Genomic DNA, 21069 nt, shown 5'->3' on the forward strand with positions numbered 1-21069 from the left:
CGGCTGATCGCACACACACAGGGCCCTTTCAGCATGGGGAGAGGAGGGTGATGGCATCTGGGAATGCAGGGAACAAAGGGCCCCATTGATGCTGGCTACAGCCCCATGGGTTTCTGTGAGCCGGGGCAAGGCTGGGGAGCAGGCACAGCTGTGCGTTGAGCAGGGGCAGCAGCGATGCATGAGCTAAACCTCGCCTGGCTGGGCTGCATGGGAAGCCTTGCAAGCCCTGCTGCCTGCCCAGAGGTGTCTGAAGCCGGGGCAGAGAGGGGAGAGTGGGATTTGGGCTAAAGTCCCATTTAGGAAGAGCAGTGATGGTCCTGGCTGTGGGTAGGTAACAGTCTGCCAGCTCTTAGCCCACCCTGCCGTTCACGGGCACCTAGCTGTGCCTGAAGTCTGCCTCTCGGGCAGATCTGCAAACGGGAGTGATGCTGGAGTTTGAGCATCCCTCAGTGGCCTTGCTCCCTGGAGGCTCCTGAGCACAGCTCCTGAGAGGAATTTCCAAGAGAAGCAACATTTGAATTGATAGTTTTTGAGTAGCTGCTGTGGAAATGTGTGTCTAAGGTCAGTGTTCATCTGATCAGGGGCAGAAAGACACCAGAGGTAACCTCTCCATGCACCAGCATTGTGCAAACTGTTAACGACCCTGCAGCAAATGGCACACGGCCACCCACAGAGTGCGCGGACAGGACATGTAGGGCCCTGTGACAGTTAAGTCTGCCCTCATGCCTAAACAAGACCATCCTATTTCACACAGGCCTCTCTGCAGGTGAGTGAGTAACGCATGTTGCATGACTCTAGATGTGCTCATATTATGTGCATTGCCTGATGTGAGCCAGTGAGCTTTGCTCAAGCTGTGCCAATTAGTTGTGCTGTGGTCATGCTGTAGGTGCTGCCTTAGGAGATGTGGCAGAGGCTGTCACCATGCAGGCTGAGTGTTAAAGGGCAGCGGCACATCACCAAAAACAAGCAAAGGGCTCCTACAAGAGGAAACTCTTGGGGGGCTGGAGGAAAAGTAGATGTTTTAAGGGCTCCCCAGATGGGAACAAAGATTTTGAAGTCAGGGTTATGGACCCCTGGCTGGGCTGGGGAGAAGGGGTGGGCAGAGTCCTGCAGGGGCTGCTGGCCCACATGTGGGGCTGGCAAGTGCTGTTCCTCTGGGGCCTTCTCCGCTGCAGCATCCCCTTCCCTGCTTTTTTTTTTGGCCAGGGTGGCGGGGGTGGGAAAGCCATCACAACAAATGGACAGACAGACATGTATCTCATTCAGAATGTTCTTAATTTTAATTTATTTTCTTTAATTTTTATAAAATACATCTTGTAAGATAAGTCTCTAAAAACTTGCTCCTTTTTATTGCTTGTTAACAAGTTGAAATTCTAGATCAGAAATGAAGGAAATGCTTTCAGCTGATTAACTCTCTTTTTGCATGTGTGTGTGTCTACGTGTGTGTGTGCACGTGTGTGTGTGTGTGTTTGGGATCTGGGGACAAGGGTGGGAAGGAAGATCTGGTTATTTTTTGTTAGATGCATACCAAAAAACCCCAGCAAACCCTCAAGAGAGATAGCATTGATGTGAATTTCCAGATCTTGACTGGTTTCTCCCCACCCTGCTGTCCCTCCTGGCATGTCCCCCCTCCCCAGCCCATGTGCGTTGGTAGCCTGGCCAACCTATTTCAGCATTCTCGGCAGCAAGGATCTTCCAAATGCTCTGCTCAGCAGATCTGCTCCTTTATCCTTGCCCCTGCTGAAACCAGCACTTAAAAAAAATATAATAACAATACAGACCAAAAAAAAAAAATCCATGCAAGATGGAGCTACAGTCTGCCACTGAAAGTAGTTTCTCCAATAAACAAACACAAAGATTAGCATTAAGGAGAGGCAGGGAAGAGCAAAACAAAATACTAATTGGTTGGTAGGACTGGAAATAGCGTTTTGGTGGGTCTGGCTGGACCCACGCTACCCAGCCAGAGGACTTTCCTCCAGCTGCTGTGGACAGCAGTCACGGGGGAGAGGCCACCACCACCAAACCCCTTGCCTCACTGCCCCCCTCCACGGAAAAGGACTGAACTGGCACCAGAAAGAATCTGGTTTGCAGAGAAGGGCCATGTTTCCACCCCATGACCCCCAAACCGCCACCTTTCCTTCCTTCCTCAAATCCTTCATGGATCTTGGCTGGAAGCGAGATGCTACCAGTCCCTCCCGCCCTGGCAGACACAAGACAGTTGTCCTGACTTGCAGGAAACATGGGGGAAAAAAAAGAGGGGAAGAGGGGGACAGAATGAGGGAAAGTTATGTTTGACACGGGTGAGAAATAAATCAAGGTCTCCGACACAGCGGAGGTTAGAGAAGCAGATGTCACCCCAAAGAGCACCATTGTGAAGGGACGAGAGCGTGCGGCTAGCGCGGCGCTTGCAGGGCAGGGCGGGCGAAGGTGCACAGTCCAGAGGGTCATCCTTTGCCTACAGAGGGACAGCTCTGGCTTTACACTCCCAGGGCACGACGCAGAGATGTCCCCTCTCGGTCAAACCTATCTGCCGCCTCTTGCTGCCTGGAGGGTAAAGCCAAGAGTCCCCCTTGTCCACAGACACCAAACTCCTTTAGCCTTTAATAGGGGCAGCTGGATTAGGGCTTTATCAGCATTGGGGTCAGCACTCTCTTCTCTGCAATGGGAAGATCCTTGCCCTGAACTCCCTTTGCCTTGGTTGCAGCAGGCAATTTGGGGTAAATTGATCTTTCTTTGCTAAGGGAAAAAAAAAAAATCATTCTTTTATTCTCCATCCACGGGTGGTGACAGCAGACAGCTCCAGGAGAGTCTCTAGCAATGGTACCAGAACTGGGCCAACTTCCTTTTCTCTCTACGTAGCCTTTTGCTACTCATGGAGCAACCTACACAGATTTCCTCCTCCCAGGAGCGTGAAGGCCTTTGCTCATCCCTAGGTAACATCGGGACACTGGAGTAAGTCCCTCCTCTTCTCTGGCTGGCTTTGATGGGCTTGGCCCTAGAGCGAACCGGTTACCGATGAGCAGAGAGAGAAAAGTGCATGAAGAGGTGTCCATTGGTGGGAAGCTCTCCTTCCTGGTCACGCTCAGCAGGATGGATGTGAGGGAGGAAGAAGAGGGGAGTCAGCAGCGAAGGCAGAGTTAACGCAGGAGACCTGGTGTCGGGTGGCTGCAGTGTTAAAGCCTCAGGGTTAGAGAAAAGAAGGGTGTTTGGTCTGGCTGGGATCCACCTCAAGGGCTAGAACTTGGTGCCTCGGCCCATCAGCTTGAGGACAGCGAAGTTGTAGGTGGCGGCGATCATGAAGGTGAGCTGTGGGTGGCAAGAGAATGAGCAAGGGGGGAGGAATAGAAGTTAAGTTCCTGTGGGTGAGGAGGGCAAGCAGGGTGGGACTCCTCGCTGGCATATGCCTGAGGTAGCATCCCCCCGCCCAGCACCCCAACAGGGCAGTTGCCTTGCAGAGCTCCATGGCCCTGCTGCACCAGTGGGACACCGCAATGTTTTGTTGCTAGTGTAAACCAAGGGGAGGGCTGGGGAAAGGCAGGGGACTCAGTACAGAGGCAGCAGGACCTCTCCTCAGTGGGCTCCTAAAGCCTCTCCAGATCCCCTCCAGGAACCACCTCTGCCTTCTTATGGCCTGAATTCCCCATCTGCACTTCCGTGCCAGAAAATGACACGAGCACAGGCTCTGTCTGGTCCATGCCCAACACCTCTATTGTCCTCTGCCCCCACATCCTTGCCAGGTGGAGGAGAACAGCCGGGCAGGGGGAGCACTGACTCACCAGTGAGACCAGCGTGGCGGCTGCCCCCACAAAGGCTGCAATGAAGAGGTGGAAAGTCATCTGGAACTGCAAGGGAAGAAGGGTGTAAGCTCCCAGGGTCCCTCATGCTGGCTGAGAGGCCAGTGATGAGGCCACCTGCTGAGGGAAGCATGTGTAGGGTGGCAAGAAGTGCTCACCTCACTGGTCTTGCAGATGGAGAGCAGGTTGGAGCCGCACACCTTGCCAGGGAAAGCGTTCCAGGGCAGGACACCTGGTGAGATGCAGGGAGCTGGGTAAGCTGGGCACAGCTGCCAGCCAGCTGCCTTGCCCAGCCTCCCGCAGCTGCGCACACCCCAGTGTTTTGGGGCTCTCCAGCACTTGCTCCTGCTTTATCCCAGCCTTATCTGCCTGGGTCCTCTCCTCCATCCCCCCTCCTCCATCCTGAGCCCTGGCTCCTGGGTGGCAAACCTGGCACTCACCGTACATCCTGGCATCCGCACACAGGGTGCCAATGCTGGCTGAGGTCTTGCTGGGGTTGGCAATGGACTGGCAGGTGGTCCAAGTGTTAAAGTAAATGTAGACGGGCACTGCAGAGCAGGCGAAGACCAGGAGCCAGATGATGGTCAGAACGTAGGTAATGCCCACAAACTGCAAGGGGCAGGACAAGCCAGGGCAGAGCCACGGTTACCGAGCGGCCAGGGATACAGACAGGGGAGCGCGAGGGTCCCCAGGCAGGAGAGGGCATGGGGCAGGCAGGGGACTGAGGTGCTGCCTGCATCCAGCTCTGCACCACCCACCGAACCCGGCACGTCCCCGAGCAGCAGCCCGAGCCCAGCACTCCTGTGGCTCACAGGGCCAGCACCAGGCCCAGGTTTGTGGCCGGCTACGCGTGCATACGCTGACCGGCAGTGGCAGCAGGATGGCTGCCACGTCCCGTGCCGGGTGGGGGATAACTGGGGCTGAGGCCAAGCAGGGTTCGGCCTCTGCGGGAGGGCAGCTGCAAAACCCGCTTTGGTGTGCAAGTGTGGCTTTCCTGCCCTCCCTCCGTGGTGCCACCCCGACTGGCCCCGAGGGAACCGCAGCCATCCCCCTCTGCTCCCCCAGGCCACAGGCTCCCCTTGCCAGCACTTTGTCATGGTCCCCAAGCACAGCGGAGAAGACAGCCCTCGGGGGCACTGGGTGCCGGAGATCCTTGGGCTGCCAGCATCGCGGAGATGCTCATGGCTTTCCCACCAATGCTTAAATATGAAGTGGTTTCATTAAATGTGGCCATTTGGGCTGCTTTGGTCCCCAGGGGCCATGGCAGGCCTGGGGGCGGGTGGCCAGGCTGCACTTCCCTTTGGGATACCCCAAAACCCGGGACAGCCGCAGTCTCCTGCCTGCCCTTCAGCCACGCCGAGCGTGGCAAACCCGCTGCGGGCGCGCGAAGGGGTGCCAAACCCCGGTTAAGATCACCTTGTCAGGATGTCCTAGCCACTTTCCCAAACACTGACACACCCGCTGCAATGAGTGAGCTCGCTGGGGGCCTCGCGCTCCCCTCCCTTTCGGGCCCCCAGTTACCGTTGCGCTGAGGCCCTTGCCGCAGATGGTGGTCCTGTAGTCCCCGAAGATTTGCCGGACGGCGCCTGTGGTGTAGAAACCTTCGGCCAGCAGCAGGGCTCCATAGAGGAAGAAGAAGGATGCCGTGCCATAGATGACATACTGAAAAGCATGGATGCTGCCGGGGAGAGGAGCAGGCAGGGATGCTCAGGCACCAGAGCGGTGCTGGGGAGCTCAACCCTGCATGTGGCATGGCCAGGGCAGCCTGGCTGCCACACTTACCCTCCCCACACCATCCCAAGGGGACCGAAACAGAGGGCGAAGCCACAAGAGGAGGGAGCCAGGGCAAAGCTGTAGTAAGTAAGGCTGTGGGCTGCTACTGGTTCCCCTGTGCCCTCCGTACCTACCCAGTGCAGAGGTCCAGCTCTAGCCAGGGCATCTAGCGAGGGTCAGATAAAAACAGGTGTGAAACGGAAACAAGTGGCCCCTGAACTCTGCCATGAGCTGTGACACCAGCACATGGCAAACAGTCTGGGGTCTCCATGGTGCCTGGGTGACAGCATCTCCCTGGCCACGCTGGCCGGACACCTCCTCTAGGCACAGAGCAAGACAGAGACGCAAGGGGCCCCGGCGTGAGGGCAATGCACCGCAGCAGGGTACTTACACATCAATGAGATACTCGTAGTCCTGGTAGTTTTTGGAGAAGTAGGTCTCAATGAGCTGCTCAGTGCCTGTGAGGGCTTCGTGCCCACAGCCACAAAACAGTGCTACCCCAAAGAAGCACAAGCCAGTGGCAACCAGTGAAGCAAAGGGTGCCCCAATGAGACATCTGGCACAGCACTCAAGCAAACCTAGAGAGAAGAGAGGTGAGGCAGGACGGGACCGCCAGGACAGGGAGCACTCAGAGCCTGCAGCTCAAGAGCAGGCAAGCACAGGGGGAGGAAGATGCCCAGCGGGAGGAAGGAAGCAGGTTGAAAGAAAACCCAGAAATTTTTCATTGTGGTACTGGAGAGCCAAACCTCAGTAGCTTCCCCGAGAGAGTTCTCTAAGTTCTCTAGGGACAGGGGGTGATGGCAACACAGGGCACTGGGGCCACAAGGTAGCCTCTGGGTGTGAGGTGGACAGGGAGCCAAGGCAAGCCAGCCATGCCGACCCGTGTGAAATAAGATGGAAATACAAGGTGATGTGGCGTAATACCAGCGGGACCAGGCAAGCAAGCTGCTAATGGGCTCCCCACTGCTGGCGTAGCCCAGCTGCAGGCAATGGGGACGCCAGCTGCCCGCATTTTTCTTTTGCCATCAAAGATGGGAAGGAACACAGCATTGCCACAGAGACAAGCCCCAGCAGAGACCCAGCAATGTGGCGCGGCCCTGGGACAGCACAGGAGGAGCCAGCACACACCCGGCGCTGGGGTGCACTCACCCCCTATCCTGGCACCCTGCGGGCAGCTCAGGCTGCAGCAGCCCCGTTACATGGGAGATGTGCTTATGGAGAGGAGCCATGTTAGTGCCCCAAGCATCGTGATTGTGTAAGAGTCCTTCAGGACAACTATTTTGCGAGAGGGCACGTGTACCTGTGCATGGGTAGGGAAAGCAAGGGCACATCCCAGCGTGCTGCTTGGATTGCCTAAATGCTGCATTTTTTCAGTAGTGGGGCCATGGGCGCCTGCTCCTCCCGTACATCAGGGCTCCAATATGCAGGACCGTTAGCTCAGGTTCCCAATGGGATGGTTTGGAGGTGCTCAGCCAGCCTCCCTCCTGCCCAGTTTGGGGGCTGGCAGCCAGCTGGGTTTGCACACACTGGTATCCAGCTCTGGAGTGCCGGTTTAGCTCCAGCTAAGCTGCAATAACCTGCTGCCCTGGCTGTGCAACACTTCTTCACAGGGCAGCTGCTCCCCGTCCCCACGATGCGGGCTCTGACACCCCACTCTCCTGAGCATGGCGGCTGCCTGAACACATGCCATCTGGGCATAGCATTCTGCTGTGAGTGCCAGAAAGGCGCCCGTGGGAAGTGTTCCCAAACCCACGCTCCCTCCACGGACCCCACAGTGCTTATCTCCTCCCTCAACAGACAAGAAAGCCGTGGGGTCCTGGCCAGCAGCGCCCTCCCCTCCCCACTGGGAGCAAGGTCCCGCAGTGGCACTGAGGACAATAGCGGATTGTCCTGGCACTGCCACTCCAGCGGCTGCCCCTGCGGAGAGCAAACAGGGAACAAAGGCAGCGCTATGGGGGAGTGCTGGGACCCCTCCCTCTTGTTTGCCTTGGACGTGGCAGGTCCAGGGGGGGTCCTACTCCTCCTGGCCAGTGCTGCTCCCTGAACATCGCTGGTACCCACGGGGACCGGGGTGCTGGGCCAGACCTGCCCGTTTTATTTTTATTTTTGGCCACCTGGAAAGTGGTGTGTCAGGTGCCTGGGGCTGGGATATGGTGAATGGCTCAGGTCCCGGGGGTCTGTGGGTCCCAGGAGGTGGCAGGGCCTGGCAGGCTTCCTGCCACAGCTCTGGCCCCTTGGGCTTTGGGAAGTCACACTGGGGAAGCCTGGGGAGGGAAAGGGAGGAGAGAAAGAGCCCTTGTGCCACACAATCCCAGGCCTTGTACCCGGGCTTAGCTGCTGCTGGAGCCAAACAATACACTGCAGACAGGAGGAGGAGGAGGAGGAGGAGGCAGGGTGCCGGCAGCCCATGGCACCCCTGGGAACAGAGCACCCCTGATACCCGGGGGGGGGCGGGGGGTTATGCCAGTAATTATTAGCTCTGGTGTATCGATAGGGAAACTGAGGCACGAGGAGTGCCTGTTTTCCCAAGGCTGACGGTATACAGGTGGCACGAGCTGTGACAGGTCTCAGCAGCGCCTTGTTTGGACCTCCCAGCTCCCACCAGCCCCAGGCAGAAGCTCTCATCTTCCCAGCCTGTGTGGTGAGGGCTCGGGTGGGACCACCTGTGGGGATGGCATCTGTCCCCACAGACAGCACAAGAGCACGGGGGAGAGAAAAGCGCTTTGGGAAAGAAAACCACCCCTGCCATGCCCTCCCCCAGCAGCTCCCGTGGTCACACCGGGGCCACCAGGAGCTGCCCAATGCCAGAGAATAGTTTCAGGGGGCTCTGCTCTGGGACAGGGTCCCCAGAGCCACCAGCAACAGCTCCCCGGGTGTCTGCCACCCTCACCCCATACTCACCCATGGCGCTGGACTTGGTCACCTCCCCCGACTGCCCACTCGGCTGCTTTGGTGCTGTCTGCGGGAGCCCTCGCCTGCCTGGCGGTCCCTCGCCCTGTATTTCCCCCTCTGGGTGCCTGTCCCGCTCTCCAGCAAAGAAAAGGGCTCTCTGAGTGACAGCCACCCCCCTTAAAGGGACAGGACCCCGCCCCTCCCCCCGGCCCCCCCAGCACCCCTTGGCTGCCAGCTCCTGGGTGCCTAGCGGCTGAGTGGGCAGAGCCACCCCACGGCCCTGCTCAGGGCTTTTGGGGGAAAAGGGTTTTACAAAAGAAAGAGAGCAGCTTGGGGGTGGGGGAGGGTTCATGGGGTGTCCCCTCATTGGTAGCCCTGGGACCCCCCGGGCCCAGCCGGGCTGTTTGCCCTGGGCTGCCCGCTGCGGCAGTGTGGGAGACCAGCCCCACAGGACAGCAGTGATACCCCTCTGTCACCTCCATGGCACCCCGGTTCCTGCCAGCGGGGAATGGGGGTCCGCTGTCCCAGGGACCTGCTTTCAGCCTTAGGGGCTCCAAACTGGGAGTCTTCCCTCTTTTGATGGAAATCCTGTGGATGCTTTCCCTGCCCCTTGGCCCCTGTGAGGGAACGGTGCTCGGGTGGGCACAGCCGTGGGGTTCCCGAGTGATGGGTATCATGGCTCCAGGGGCTGCAGCACACGGAGCAAGCTCCCTTGGGTGCCCCATGTCCCTTGGGTACCACAGCTCTCACGGATGCCCCTTGCTCCCCTGGGTGCTGTGGCTGTGGAGCCAGCATGGGGCTGGGGAAGCCTGCAGAGGGCAACCGGCCCCTTCGTGGCGGGTATGGCGTGGACAAAGCCCCACTGTGTCCCTCAGTGCACTGCTTTGTGCCAGGCAGCGAGGTGGCAGGGTCTGGTTGTCCCTGGGGCTGGGATGCTGGTGGGCTGGGGGGTCCTGGACTGCAGCAAGCCAGGAACAGGGTGGGCCACCTTGTGGGGACCCCTGCCCCTTCCCCACCCACCCAAACAGCCGCCCATTGGCTTGCCTGCAGATGGGTTGGGGGAAAACATTGCTTGGGCAGCTGAGTAAATAAATGATTCCAGGGCTTCATGGTGGCCAGCTGCACCCTGCCTCGGTGGCACCCAGCTCCTGGCCCTCCAGCACCACTCCCTGCCTCGGTTTCTCACTGTAAGGTAGGGTGTAAGAGGGCTGGCTGGGGTCCCGAGCCAGCCCTAGGGTGGGAACAGCTGGGGAGGGACAGCAAAGCAGGGAGAGCTTCTGCCACCACTGTGGGTGGCATCCTTGAGCACCTCCCTTAGCCTTCCAGGTGGCACCCAGGTGACCTGGCAGCGGTGTCACCTGGCCACGGTCACCTAGTAATGGCCATGGGACAGCTTTGCAACATCCCTTTGGAAACAACCTGTGACCCCTACAGCCACTGGAAACCAGCAGGGCCCAGTCTGCACCCCAGGGCAGCACAAGGGGGGACCCCTCGATGCCAGGAGGAAAAAATATGCTGTCAAAAAACCTCGTAAGTATAACATACAAAATATAACATAATATTAAAAATAAAAAAGACATTGGGGAAAAAAATGCAAGCCCTTCTTTTTCTTACCATAGAAATTCCAGTCTTGCCAGCTCTGTAATTTCTGAACACCCTGGGGGGAAGCAGCAGCTTTACCCCATCAGGGAGAAGGTGCACAGCTAAGAGGGACTGTGATTTCTGCACAAAGTGGCTTAAAATTCCTGGTGATCAAGCACTGTTCGTCAGCATTTCCCCCCTGGGATGGAAACCCGTGGTGCTGCCACTAGCAGCTGGTACCAGCTGTCAGTAGGGATGAGCCCATCTCTCTGCGGGTGCTCCAGAGTGGAGCTGCAAGACAGGGAGATGGGGGGAGAAGCCGAAACCCCCTCCCTGGATTTCTAAGGCTTGAGGGAGAAGAAAGCATGCAGGAAAGTGGTTTGGGTTGCTTTTCTTCTGCCAGGACGGTGGGTACCCTGCACAAAGCAGCTGAGTGTGCGGCCAACAGCACACCCCAAACGCTGCACCATCTGCCCACGCTTGAGGTGGGTGGAGGGGGGATGGATGCCCCAAGGGTACATGGCCACAGGGATGCTGAAAAGGCCTGCTTGCATTTCACTTGGACAGGCTGTGAGAGCATCTCCTGCAAATCCTCAGTGTGTAACCACATGCTTCTGCATGCTTGGGAGCCATTCTGCAGCTCAGCCCCTTTCTGGATGAGGCCCTGAGGGCAGTGTGCGGCTGCAGGGAGCCTGCCAGTCTACATAGAAGTTTCCTTGTCGGCTCGTCCCTGCCAGAGAAAATGTTGCTATTTCTCAGGCAGGGGAGGGGAGATGCATCCCTATTTGCCAGCCGGGAGAGGGCCATGCCAGGCTGGTAAAAATAAACATGCTTATAAATCAACCTGGATCACCTTGCAATTTGTTCTGACCCTTGGGCAGCGGCCAGTTATGTCCAACACCACCTCCCACCAGCCAATTAAGGGCTTAGCTACCTGCACTCATTAACAGAGCCTGGGATTGCCATGCTGCACCTTGCAAGGCGTGCCGGGAACCAGACACGGAGAAGGCTTTGCTTCCCCAGCCGCCTGCAGTCTGCACTGACACTGGAACGGGCTGCACCAAATAAGTGTTGGGAAGAAAACACACACACACATCTCTAAATACACTCCCTGCATGGTAAGAGCTCTCTGGGATGTTTGTGGGTTTTTCTCTTCTCTCCTTGGTTCTTCACAGCTGTGGCTCAGACACAGGCTTTCCCTGGGCCATGGGGAAGGCGAATCTGGGGCTGGGGGGACAAGCAGGTGGCAGTAATGGCAAAGGGAGAGCCACACAGGCACCACTGATCTGCACCGCTCCACCACTTTAGGGCAAAGAAGCAAGATGAGAAAGCAAGCAGCAGTGTATGGGGCAGGGGCCCAAAGCATCCTCCCTGTCCCCATCCCCATATGCAGCCACTCCACCCATAACCACTGCAGACAGTCTGTCACACCTGCTCCCACCACAGTGATGGCACAGGACAGCATCCCGCCTGCCCTGGCCCTCTGCACACACTGGGCATGCCAGGCACAGGGGCAGCCCTCTGTGGGGCAAGTTGGGATGCAGCAGGGGGGCCAGTTGAGAGAAGAAGTTTCCCTGCTCGCTCCCAGCTGCTGCAGCCTCACAGTTTCGGGGAGGACTTTTCTCCACTCTAATCGATTTCCTTGCTTACACCCCTATAGGCTCATTTTCCGCACTGCCCTGGGCTGGGCACGGGGCTGGGTTTTCAAAGACACACGGTGGCCAAAATCACACACTTCAGTGGGTGCTGACCCTGCAAAACACAGAAAGACCCTCCATCCTGCACCCCCAAAATGCAGGCACAGCCACAATACACCCAAGAGAAACCAGCGATGGTGCGTGCAGCGCCCTTATTCATTATACATGGGGCAGTGGGAGAAATCCCAGTGTATCTTGTCACAGCTGAGAACCTCGCTGCTATTTTTAGACAGCTGCTTCCCCGGCCAGACTGAATTTCTCATTATCTGCTGCTGATTTTAACTGTCCTTCTTCACCCACCTTGCTGCCTTGGTTCACCCATCAGCAGGGTAAAACCCAAGACCGTCCTGCTTCCGAGTGCCCAGGGGCAGCTCTGCGACCAGGGCAAGCCAGGCAGCTGCACACAGCAGCCAGGGATGCCCAGGGATTTTCCTGCCGTGCAAAATCTCCTGATCTCCCAGTCAGCCCTATCCAAGCGGAAAGGTGATGGCAACTGTGGGAAGGACACGGCAACACCGGCAGCATCTGTCCAGCTGCTTCCTCCCGGCAGTGCCAAGGACGCCTGCCAGAGCCAGCCCCACTCTGCTGCCCGGGCCTGGCTGCACTCGCTGTCCTATTTGTATTCCCGGGATGCTGCAAGGCTGCAAAATGTGCTAATAAAAATTAAATTATAAAAAAATAAAAAAGAAGCTGGCAGGGGCTGTCAGAGGACAGGGGAGGCATGCTGAAGGAGAGACTGACAGGCGGGATGACAGAGGAAGGGCAGGGGTTGTTTGGGAGATGAGCGGGCTGAAGCCCTTGCCTGGCTCAGCCAAGGGCTGGGCAGTGGGTACCAGCCTTGGGCATGGGAGCCAGCAGCAGTGGGACCTCACACTCCAGGGATGCTCCAAGGCTCTCAGGACCCCCTAGCAAGCAACGCTGTAGGCAGTGGTACAAAGCCCTGCCAGACAACCCAGGGCCAGAGCCTTTCTTCCTGGCACCAGCACCCATCACCTGCCTGCATCATCTGCTGGGCTTTATCAGGGGCCGCAGCAGCAGCCACGGAGGTGCCGGGCAGCTGAGGTGACACTGCAGCTGAGTTCACCTCCTCACCTAGCTGCCCTTTAGAGAAGATGAGCAGATGCCCATGCCTTCTTTTTGAAGTGCCTGGCTGATGTTTTCCCCTGCAGGAGCCTGTTTTTTGTAAAATACCAAATTTTAAAATTTGGAGGGTCTTCTCATCCAGCCTGTGCACCGTGTCTAGGCTCGCTGGTGTAGGAGGACCTGCAAGCCTGGGGGGACGAGGAGGCCACCAGCCCCCAAGGCATGCTCGGGGCAGCGTGTCTGGCATCCTGGAGGTGGTGCAGCCAGGAGCCCCGCTGCTGCCCTGCTGTCCCCACACCTTTCACAGGCTGTGAAGCCCAGGGTGGCAGGGCCACGCAGCACAGGTGTGAGGGCATGGCTGCTCCTGCCCGGGGAGGGAGCAATCAGGGGTGCAGGCAGCTGCTGGCAACACAACTCAGGGCTCAGCTGATGCGGGAGGCAGCCCAGGCACCGGAGGGCTTGCTGGCTGCTTGCTGCACCTTTTACCCACCAAATAGCCCTGTTATTTACTGCAGAAATTGGGGATAATATATTGGTCCAAACTGCTTGCTTATTCTAGTTTCTCATTTCCCCCCAAAGTTCTCACCAAACTCTTTGCCTGGTGCAGCGATTCCCCTGGGTTAATTTCAAGTTTGGAGAGAAGGAGATTTTTTTTTTTCCCCTGGCTGGTTTTCCAGCAGATTTGCCTTTCATATCCACTGCCTTACTCCTTGATTTTCTTCCTAAAGGAGGGTAAACAGATGCCTCAGCCTGATGTTCTCCGGGCTGTTCATTACTCTCTCACTCTGCCATTCGTAGGTCATATTTTTGAACTGTTCTCATTTATCTTTCAGAAAATCCTAGAAGGGAAAGGCAGATGTTTTTCTGCCTCCATGGAGCCAGTGGTGTCTGAGAAGAGCAGATACAGATCAGGATCACTCTGTTTCTATTTACCCCTGTGAAGCCAGAATGGGCTCTGTAAAGGGAGGGTGCAGGCAGCGCTGGGGCCAAGCTCAGCTCTGGGGTACCCCCCTTTATTTCTTGCTGCCCATGGGACCCATTTGAAAGGGTCAGGTGAATTCATGTGCCTCCAAACAGACAAGGAGGTGCTAACTTGTCCCACACTTTCCCTGAGCCCAGAGGAGAGACAGTGATGCTGAGGAAGGTCCTGAGTTAGCCAGGGCAGTCCAGGAGCAGCAGAGGTTATGCCTGCAATGTTTTGTCTTGGATTTCTACCCGGAGAGGGAGCTTTTGCCTGTATTTCCCTCCGGAGCCCAGGAAGATGCTTCTCCTCCTGCCCACCTCCATGCCAGCCCCAGCCCCAGCTCGCTCACACATGCCAGGGGTGATGCTATCCCAGGGAGCAGGGGACAGGGTCTGACCCATCCTCTCCAAGCCCTGTCACCAGGCTGGTGGGACCCTTCCCACAGCCAGCTGGTGCCAGCTGTGGTGGTGGTCTCCTGAGGAATGAGCAAGTGGTTGCTGGGGAGGTGATGGCTGGGCTGGGCAGCAAAAGGGCAGGAGTGAGAGCCTCCGGGGTAGCACTGCTGTCACAGCACCTTGTGCCTGAGCCACAGAGAGCACACTGTGGCTTTTCCTGGAGAGCAAACCCAATGGAAGGACCAAGCGTGTGAGATGCAGACATTTCCTACCTGGCATCCATTGCCTCTCCCCAGAGTTGCAGACGCAGGCAGCTCTCGCAGAGTCAGCTGGAGAGCAGCAGCTGCACAACCCTCCTGCGCCCCCCCTGCAGCTAAGCCAGGCAGAAACTACCCATGAATGCCACGCAGTCTCCTCTCCCAGGGTGGCTCTGGGGACAAGGGACTCATTTGCTGCTCCAGTTGTTACATGTACTTAGGTGATGCTGCTGTGAAGCCCCTCTGTGCTGGCAGCTGCACAGGGAGAATCAACCTCACTCCCCCAGGGTGGCAAGGTGGTAACATGGGGACGGATGAGGTGCCTTTGCCAGGATCCACTTGTAGCAGGGACCCCAGGACAGCCACCCCAGAGCCCACAATAGCAGAGGCAGAGGATGGAGTGGGGTCACACTAGGTTCCTCACAGCACCATCCTCTGCAGCCACATGACCACTACCACTGGGGTGGCACCCAGCATGTTGTCCCTGCCAGCCACAGCTTTATTGGCACCACGACACCAGCTCCACGGGATGCAGGTGCCATCAGGGCAACGCTGCACCCCAACTCCCACAGCCAAGATTCCGCTGGGAAGCGTTTGCATCTGTGCAGCAGCGGGAGGATTTGCCGTCTAATTAAACAAATCCTTCATCTCCACCGTGGCAGCCCTGCTGGGGAGGGGGCGGGGAGGAAGCAGTGGGGGGTCGCAGGACAGGGGTCTGGTTGCTCATTCCTTCTCCCTCCTGCTTGCTGCCTGATGCCACAGATGTGTAATGCTTTTTTTTCCAAACTTGTCCCTCCTGGGGTTCTTGAGTGGAAAGAAAAAACCCCATCCAATTAGGCTGAGGTGGACAGCCTGCAGACAGCGCCATGCAACACAACCGCATGTTTTGCTCCCGGTGATGTCCTTCTGCTTTCTTGCTGGGGCTGAGGGCAGGAAAGCCACGGAGGCGAGAACAGCAAACAGAGCTCATCAAACCCCGCAAGCATTCCTGCTGCAGAGAGGGATGTGCATCGCCATGGCAACCGTGGCCAAGGATGACAGAACTGAGTACCCCAAAGTGGGGAGGAGACTGGAGGACCACAATAATCCTGTCCCACATCCCTCACCTGCCTTTGCTGGTACAACACTCCTTAGCCTGGCATTGGCTGGGCATCAGTTTTACACAGCAGCTCCTCTCCTTCCCAGGCTCAGGCAGGGTGAAGAGCTGTGGGGTTGGGTAGGGCAAGGGGAGGCAGAAGTTAGGGGTTGGGGGGGTCCTGCAGTGTCAAAATCCTGTAGATTTTCCCCAGAGTAATTGGAAATGCTGGAGGCAGCTGGGGCAGGAGTCAGGCCAGTGCGGTCACCCCAGAACTGCTCCTCACAGCCCATTGGCACATCCCAACCCCACCAGGTCCCCTTGCTCACCAAGCTGGTCCATTTCTGGGAGCAGAGGTGGAAGCATCCTCAGCCAAGAGACAGTTTTGCTCCATTCCACACTTCTTCCCTGTAATCCTCCAAGTGCACCACCAACCTCAGGAGGGAACCAGCCCACACTGCGTGGCAATTTGGGGACAAGGTAGGCAGCAAAGGGGTGACCTGTGGGAAAAGAGAATGGACACAAAGACGGGAAAAGACCAGGTCACCCTGGGGGAATGAGGCACCCACTGACGGCTTTGGAATCTCTGCCAGGCTTTGCTGCTGGCCCCAAGAGTCTCGCTTGACACTTATCTAAATTAAATCTCCCTGTTCATCGTGCCTGGCTTGCCAAGGTCACAGGATCAGCCTGTACCATTGCTCCAGCCTTCCCTCTATCTGCAGCTCCCTCCATGCTTGCTCTATCCAAAAATACAATCCACGTATTTACCCAAAACAGAGCACCACCAGTGCCAGGAGGCACAAAGGCAAGTTAGGACCATCTAGGTTGTGTCTTCAGGCCAGGGTGGGAGTCTTCTGCTCGTATATGATGTGGGGGGATGTACACGAAATACTCGCTTGAGAACCTGCTATAAAATATCAGAAATGTTATACACGTGAGGGTAAGTGTCTGTTAGATGGAAGGTTGGTTTTGAAAAACATTGGACTCTTTGATAGCTTTTGGGAGAGCAACATCCAAAACACCCTGCGGTGTGCATGGAGGATGCCCAAGGGCTCCAGGATGCTGGGCAGGGCTCAGGCAGCCTTTGTGCCAGCAATGACCAACTTGACAGAGCACAAGAGAGCTCCCCAGGGCAGCGCTGAGCTGCACGGCCACCAGCAGCGCAGCTTATGCAACATGCCCCGACCTTCCCTTGGCCGCCCAGCCAGCTCCCATCTGGCACAGCATCGAGCCACAACAGTGGCTGTGCTCTGCCACGTGGCCTCCATCACAGTGGTCCCCAGGATGGCGTGACATAAGCCAAGGCTGCACAATGGCACAGGGGACCGAATCATTAAGGATCACCCTGAAAAGTCCCATCATGGATGCAGACATGGGCCTAGGACCAGATCCTGCATTTCTCATTGCCCAGCTCTGAGCTATCTGCTTGCAATGGCAGTGGTGCAGGGCTGAGCTGCCTGCTGTGGTGAGGAAGGTGGTAAAGGTGGATGGGGTTGGTCCAGTTGGATCTTGCCATGTTGGGTCTGCCTCCAAGCTTGGGAGACACTTGGCAACCCTCTACCCTCCAGCCACATGCTCAGGTGTCCTAAACTCATCTCCCCAGCAGCTCAGACACACAGGGACAGGTGAAGTCCATCAACCTGACGACCCCCGCCAGCTATATAGAGGGACTGGGAGCACATTTCCTTAGTGTATGCAGCAGCCCCACAGCCACAGTGATGGGCTGAGCTCCTCATGCCTTGCTGCACCTTGTTAGCAAAATGAGCTCTGCTGTAGCACCCCACCCCCAGGCTGGTCCCCAATGGGCCAGATGCACCCAGAGGAGCTGCTGTATCCTAACCACAGCTCCCAAGGAGCACCCAGAGGAGCCAGTGTGAACCTCCAGGATCAGCAAAGGACTGAGTGGTTGCATCTGGCACAGCCCTGGAGAGAGATGCCAGGTCACCTCGGAGCAGGAGGAGACAAGAGGTGACCTCTGAGCCTGGCTGCTCAGGGGGTGGGAGGGCCAGCCCCATGGCTGCTGGCAGGGCCACCTGAGCCCCACTGACTGGATGGATGCCTTTTGCCAGTCCTGCAGCACGGAGCATCCCTTCACAGCTGCTGCATGCAGCGCCTGCCCCACGCCGCACCAACAGCAGGGGTATTTTTAGCCTGGAAAAGTGCCACAAAATCATAGAGTGACATTAGCTGGAGTTGGGACCCATCTCAGTTCACCTTGCAGTCTCCTCTGGGTCACCCTGCCCAGCTTGATGAGGCAGAGCCCCAGTCTCCTCACCAAAGCGCCACCTCAGTTATTAATCTGAGGCTTATGCTTAGCCACACATTTATTGCCCTAAGATGATTTTAGCTCCTGCTGGGGAAGCAAAGCACCTGCAGCCCATTACACAGCTTCTCCGGGAAAAGACAGGGACCAGCGTGACACTGGGGAACCAGATGAATGTGCTGTTAAATGAGAACAGAGCTCCCAAGCTGGGGCACAAGCCAGGTGGCCAGGGAGAGCCACAGGCTGGCAGCAATACGCAGTCACCCTCAAGAATGTGTTTTTCCTGGTGTTAATTTCACACCTGATTAGACATCTCAAAATGTTTGCTTTCGAGGAGCCTGCTGCTGTGTCCACCTCTGAGCGGAGGGGGTGGTCTCCCCCCAGATGCAGGCACATGGGGTTTCCTATTTGTTTTGCTGATTTCCTTAGAAACTCTAAGGAGGCCGTGTCTATTTTCCCTTGCTTTCATTGGTTGGAGGCTTAAAAAATGGAAAGGGGAGATGGCATAGCCCTAAACCAAAGGCACAGAGGGCTTGACTCTTCCACAAGGAGCCCTTTGCTTTCCTGCGCTCATGACGCGTTTAACCAATTGGTACAGAACAGAAGTGCACAGCAGCGCTTGCACGCTGGCTGGCAGGCAGAGCCCTCCGCACGCAGCGTCTGTTTCACACCTTGGCTTCTGAAAAAAAGTCCTGGTTCTAGGGCGAAAGAGAGAGGAGGATGCCCAAAGCTGGCTGGGTTGGCTGGGAGCCTTGGGAGAGGGGAAGAAAGGCAGGAGGAAATTAGGAGACAGGGGATGGAGGTGCCTGCTGTGCACGGCTCTCTAATTAAAATAAGCAGTCTCCTAGAGCCTACCTCTGCCCCTGATTAATTGCAGAGTCCTTATCCTGTCTTTAGCTGGAGGCTGGCCCACGCGCTGCCCCCTCGCTGGGGCTGGGGCTGTGAGATGCAGAGCATGCGATGCCCCTCAAAATGGGAGCTGCTCCTAAGCTGCTATCAACTCCCCCTGCCCCCCCCCCCAGCACCCACTCCCCCCCCTCCAAACCTGCTGGAGGGCAGTTGGAGCAGGTTGCTTAAAGCACTCCACAAACCTGTGCCCACCTGAAACTTCTGCTCCTCCTGGTGCTGCAGGTTCTCCTGGCTCTGGGGCAAAGGGGAAGCTCCAAGCTCACTCCGAAGGACAGCCCAAAGAGCAGCGTGGGCAGCAGCACCCCGGTCCCTGGCCTCCTGAGGTTGGCAGGGGAGCCCGGGGGGGCTTCGTGGCCCTACACAAACAGCGAAACACACTCCTTTGCCTGTTGCCCTCCTTCCCACTCCCCCACCCCCAGCATGAACAGCGCAAAATTGATCTTTCAGGCAACTGTTCATCCTGAAATTGAGCTGAAGCACCTCTCAACCTTTCCCCTGGAAAAAAAATACCAGACCTGTTTTCAAGGGGCTGAATCACTCAGCCCTTTGGAGTTGTGTTGTCTGCAAATGCACTAAGGGTTTATCAGGCAGGATTAAATACCTAATGTGGCAATGCGGTGCCGAAGCAGTAGAGAGGGGTTGGGGTCCAGGCAGCGTGGACTGGCACATCCTTCCTCCAGGCTCTGGATCCAGGCAGATTTACAGCGGGTAGGAGTCCAGCCCCAGGGAAGCAGTTTGACGTGAGCTCAAAGATAGCTGAGGGAAAGGGAAAAAAAGATACCACGCTTCCCTCCCTGTCTTAGCAACCCCAGCCTCTGCTGCCTGTGTCTCTCCTATTAGCAGAGCCTAGAGCCTAGAATCATGATGAGGATGGCTTCAGGGCAAGGACAGGGGGATCCCCAGAGAGGGACATGCCAGTGCTGGCCCTGGGGGCTGCACCAGGCTGGCAGCCGTTGCCCACAGCCCAGGCTGTGGTATTTCCCCCACCCCAGCCTCACCACTGCTGGGGAGAGCAGCCCATAGGCCAGCCTGGTGGTGGGTGCCTGCTCCAGGACCCCATCAGTGGCAGCTGTCTGCTGGCTGGCATCTTTGCTCTTTACAGAAAAACCACCTCATGGTCTGATTTGAGGAACATGAGGGAGAAGCCTGTTCTTATCACTCCCAAAAATCCCCTGACTGGGATGTGGTGCAGTGCCTGGGGTCCACCAGGAACGGCCGAGCTCTGCTTTTGCAGCTCCTGCTCCATCCTCCCAACCTAGCTGGCAACAAATCAGCACTGCCTTTGCCTTCCCGATGGGATGCTTGCTGCCTTCATTTTCTCAGAGCTCATTTTCAGCACAGCTTTGCTCCTTGCAGTGCTGGCTGCCTGCAGAGCTGCAAGGCGAACAGGAGTGCTATGGCTGCACCATCCCCTGCAGCCCTGCCCCGCAGGGAGCCACCTTGCCGCATTGGGTTCGCCAGCCTCTCCAAGGGCCTCATTAGATCAGCCCCAGTGCCCTGCTGACCCCTGCATGTGTAGCTGAGGCTTGTAGCTGGTTATCGTGAGAGCCCGTGCTCATAGCTGCCTGCAGAACAGGCTCCATGGCCCCTCCAGCCATCCCCAGGCCCCTCGGTGGATGCAGGCATGGATGCAGGCATGCTATCCAGGTGCCTCAGTTTCCCCAGAAGGCAGAGAAAGTGTGGCTGTCTCCCTTCCTTCCAACGGTGTCAGGTCCACTTAGCTCGGACAGTCTCTGGAAAAGGAGCTGTCACACAGTGAGCACCCTGGGGCTCCAGATACTGCCTTGCGCCTACCAGCACTGCAGCCTCGTAAACATTAATGGCAACAGTAATTGGAGGAGACTTCTCCTAGCTCCTGGTCCTGGGAGAGCCGATGAGTGGGGATGAGGACTCCTGCATGCTGCCTTGCAGCTGAATGCCTGCTGCCTACAGCCCCCTGCCCTCTCTCCTGCGCTGGACAAGGCACCCCAGGCTTGGCTTCATACAGCCAGCCCTCATTCACGCTGCCTCCCTACAGCAAACAGTGGGGAGCTCTTGAAATCCTGTGCTGGCTTTCGGCTGAGGAGAAGCCAGCACAGACCTGAGCCCCTCACTTGCCCTGGGGAGAGTGGATGTTGGGGGTACCACACTCTTCTCCTCCTCTGCTGAGATCCTCCTTTGCAGACCCCTGCAGCAATGGCTTTGTACGGCAGCTCCTAGCCATTACCAAACTGTAATTAATACACATAAATGAGATGAGCCAGCGACAGTAGGGTGAACAGAAACCTGAATGACATATCCGCCGGGAATCATTTATTCTGTGCTTTGCTCTTTTTTTAATACTATTCGCTTCCTCACAAATTAATCACAGATGGCCTAGGACCAGAGGCAACTCTGAGGCTTGGCC

At 57.1% G+C, this 21069-nt stretch overlaps 1 protein-coding gene across 2 annotated transcripts; it reads right to left on the bottom strand.

The window, feature by feature from the left end:
- Positions 1-1261: 1261 nt before the first annotated feature.
- PLP1 (proteolipid protein 1) lies at positions 1262-8614 on the bottom strand. Of its 2 annotated transcripts, none has more exons than XM_040614694.1 (7): positions 8469-8614; positions 5959-6145; positions 5316-5472; positions 4235-4403; positions 3953-4026; positions 3777-3842; positions 1262-3306 (listed from the first exon to the last, which is right to left on the bottom strand). In XM_040614694.1, exons 1-7 carry the CDS (start codon positions 8470-8472, stop codon positions 3235-3237), a joined length of 729 nt encoding a protein of 242 aa, XP_040470628.1. In that variant the 5' UTR covers positions 8473-8614; the 3' UTR covers positions 1262-3234. The 2 variants fall into 2 exon arrangements, with proteins under 2 accessions (XP_040470628.1, XP_040470627.1); XM_040614693.1 differs by having other exon boundaries at positions 5211-5472; positions 8469-8613.
- Between the last annotated feature and the right edge of the window lie 12455 nt (positions 8615-21069).

This window comes from Falco naumanni, chromosome 14 (genome assembly GCF_017639655.2).
Source record: "Falco naumanni isolate bFalNau1 chromosome 14, bFalNau1.pat, whole genome shotgun sequence".
In the NCBI taxonomy this organism is placed as follows: Eukaryota; Metazoa; Chordata; class Aves; order Falconiformes; family Falconidae; genus Falco; species Falco naumanni.

Excerpts from the sequence above, each read along its gene's own strand:
- PLP1 (XM_040614693.1), bottom strand. Across the intron at positions 4,404-5,210 it reads GGCTAGGACATCCTGACAAG|TTTGTGGGCATTACCTACGT; the intron begins GTGATCTTAACC and ends TGCCCCTTGCAG. Across the intron at positions 3,307-3,776 it reads CCGCCACGCTGGTCTCACTG|CTCACCTTCATGATCGCCGC; the intron begins GTGAGTCAGTGC and ends TGCCACCCACAG.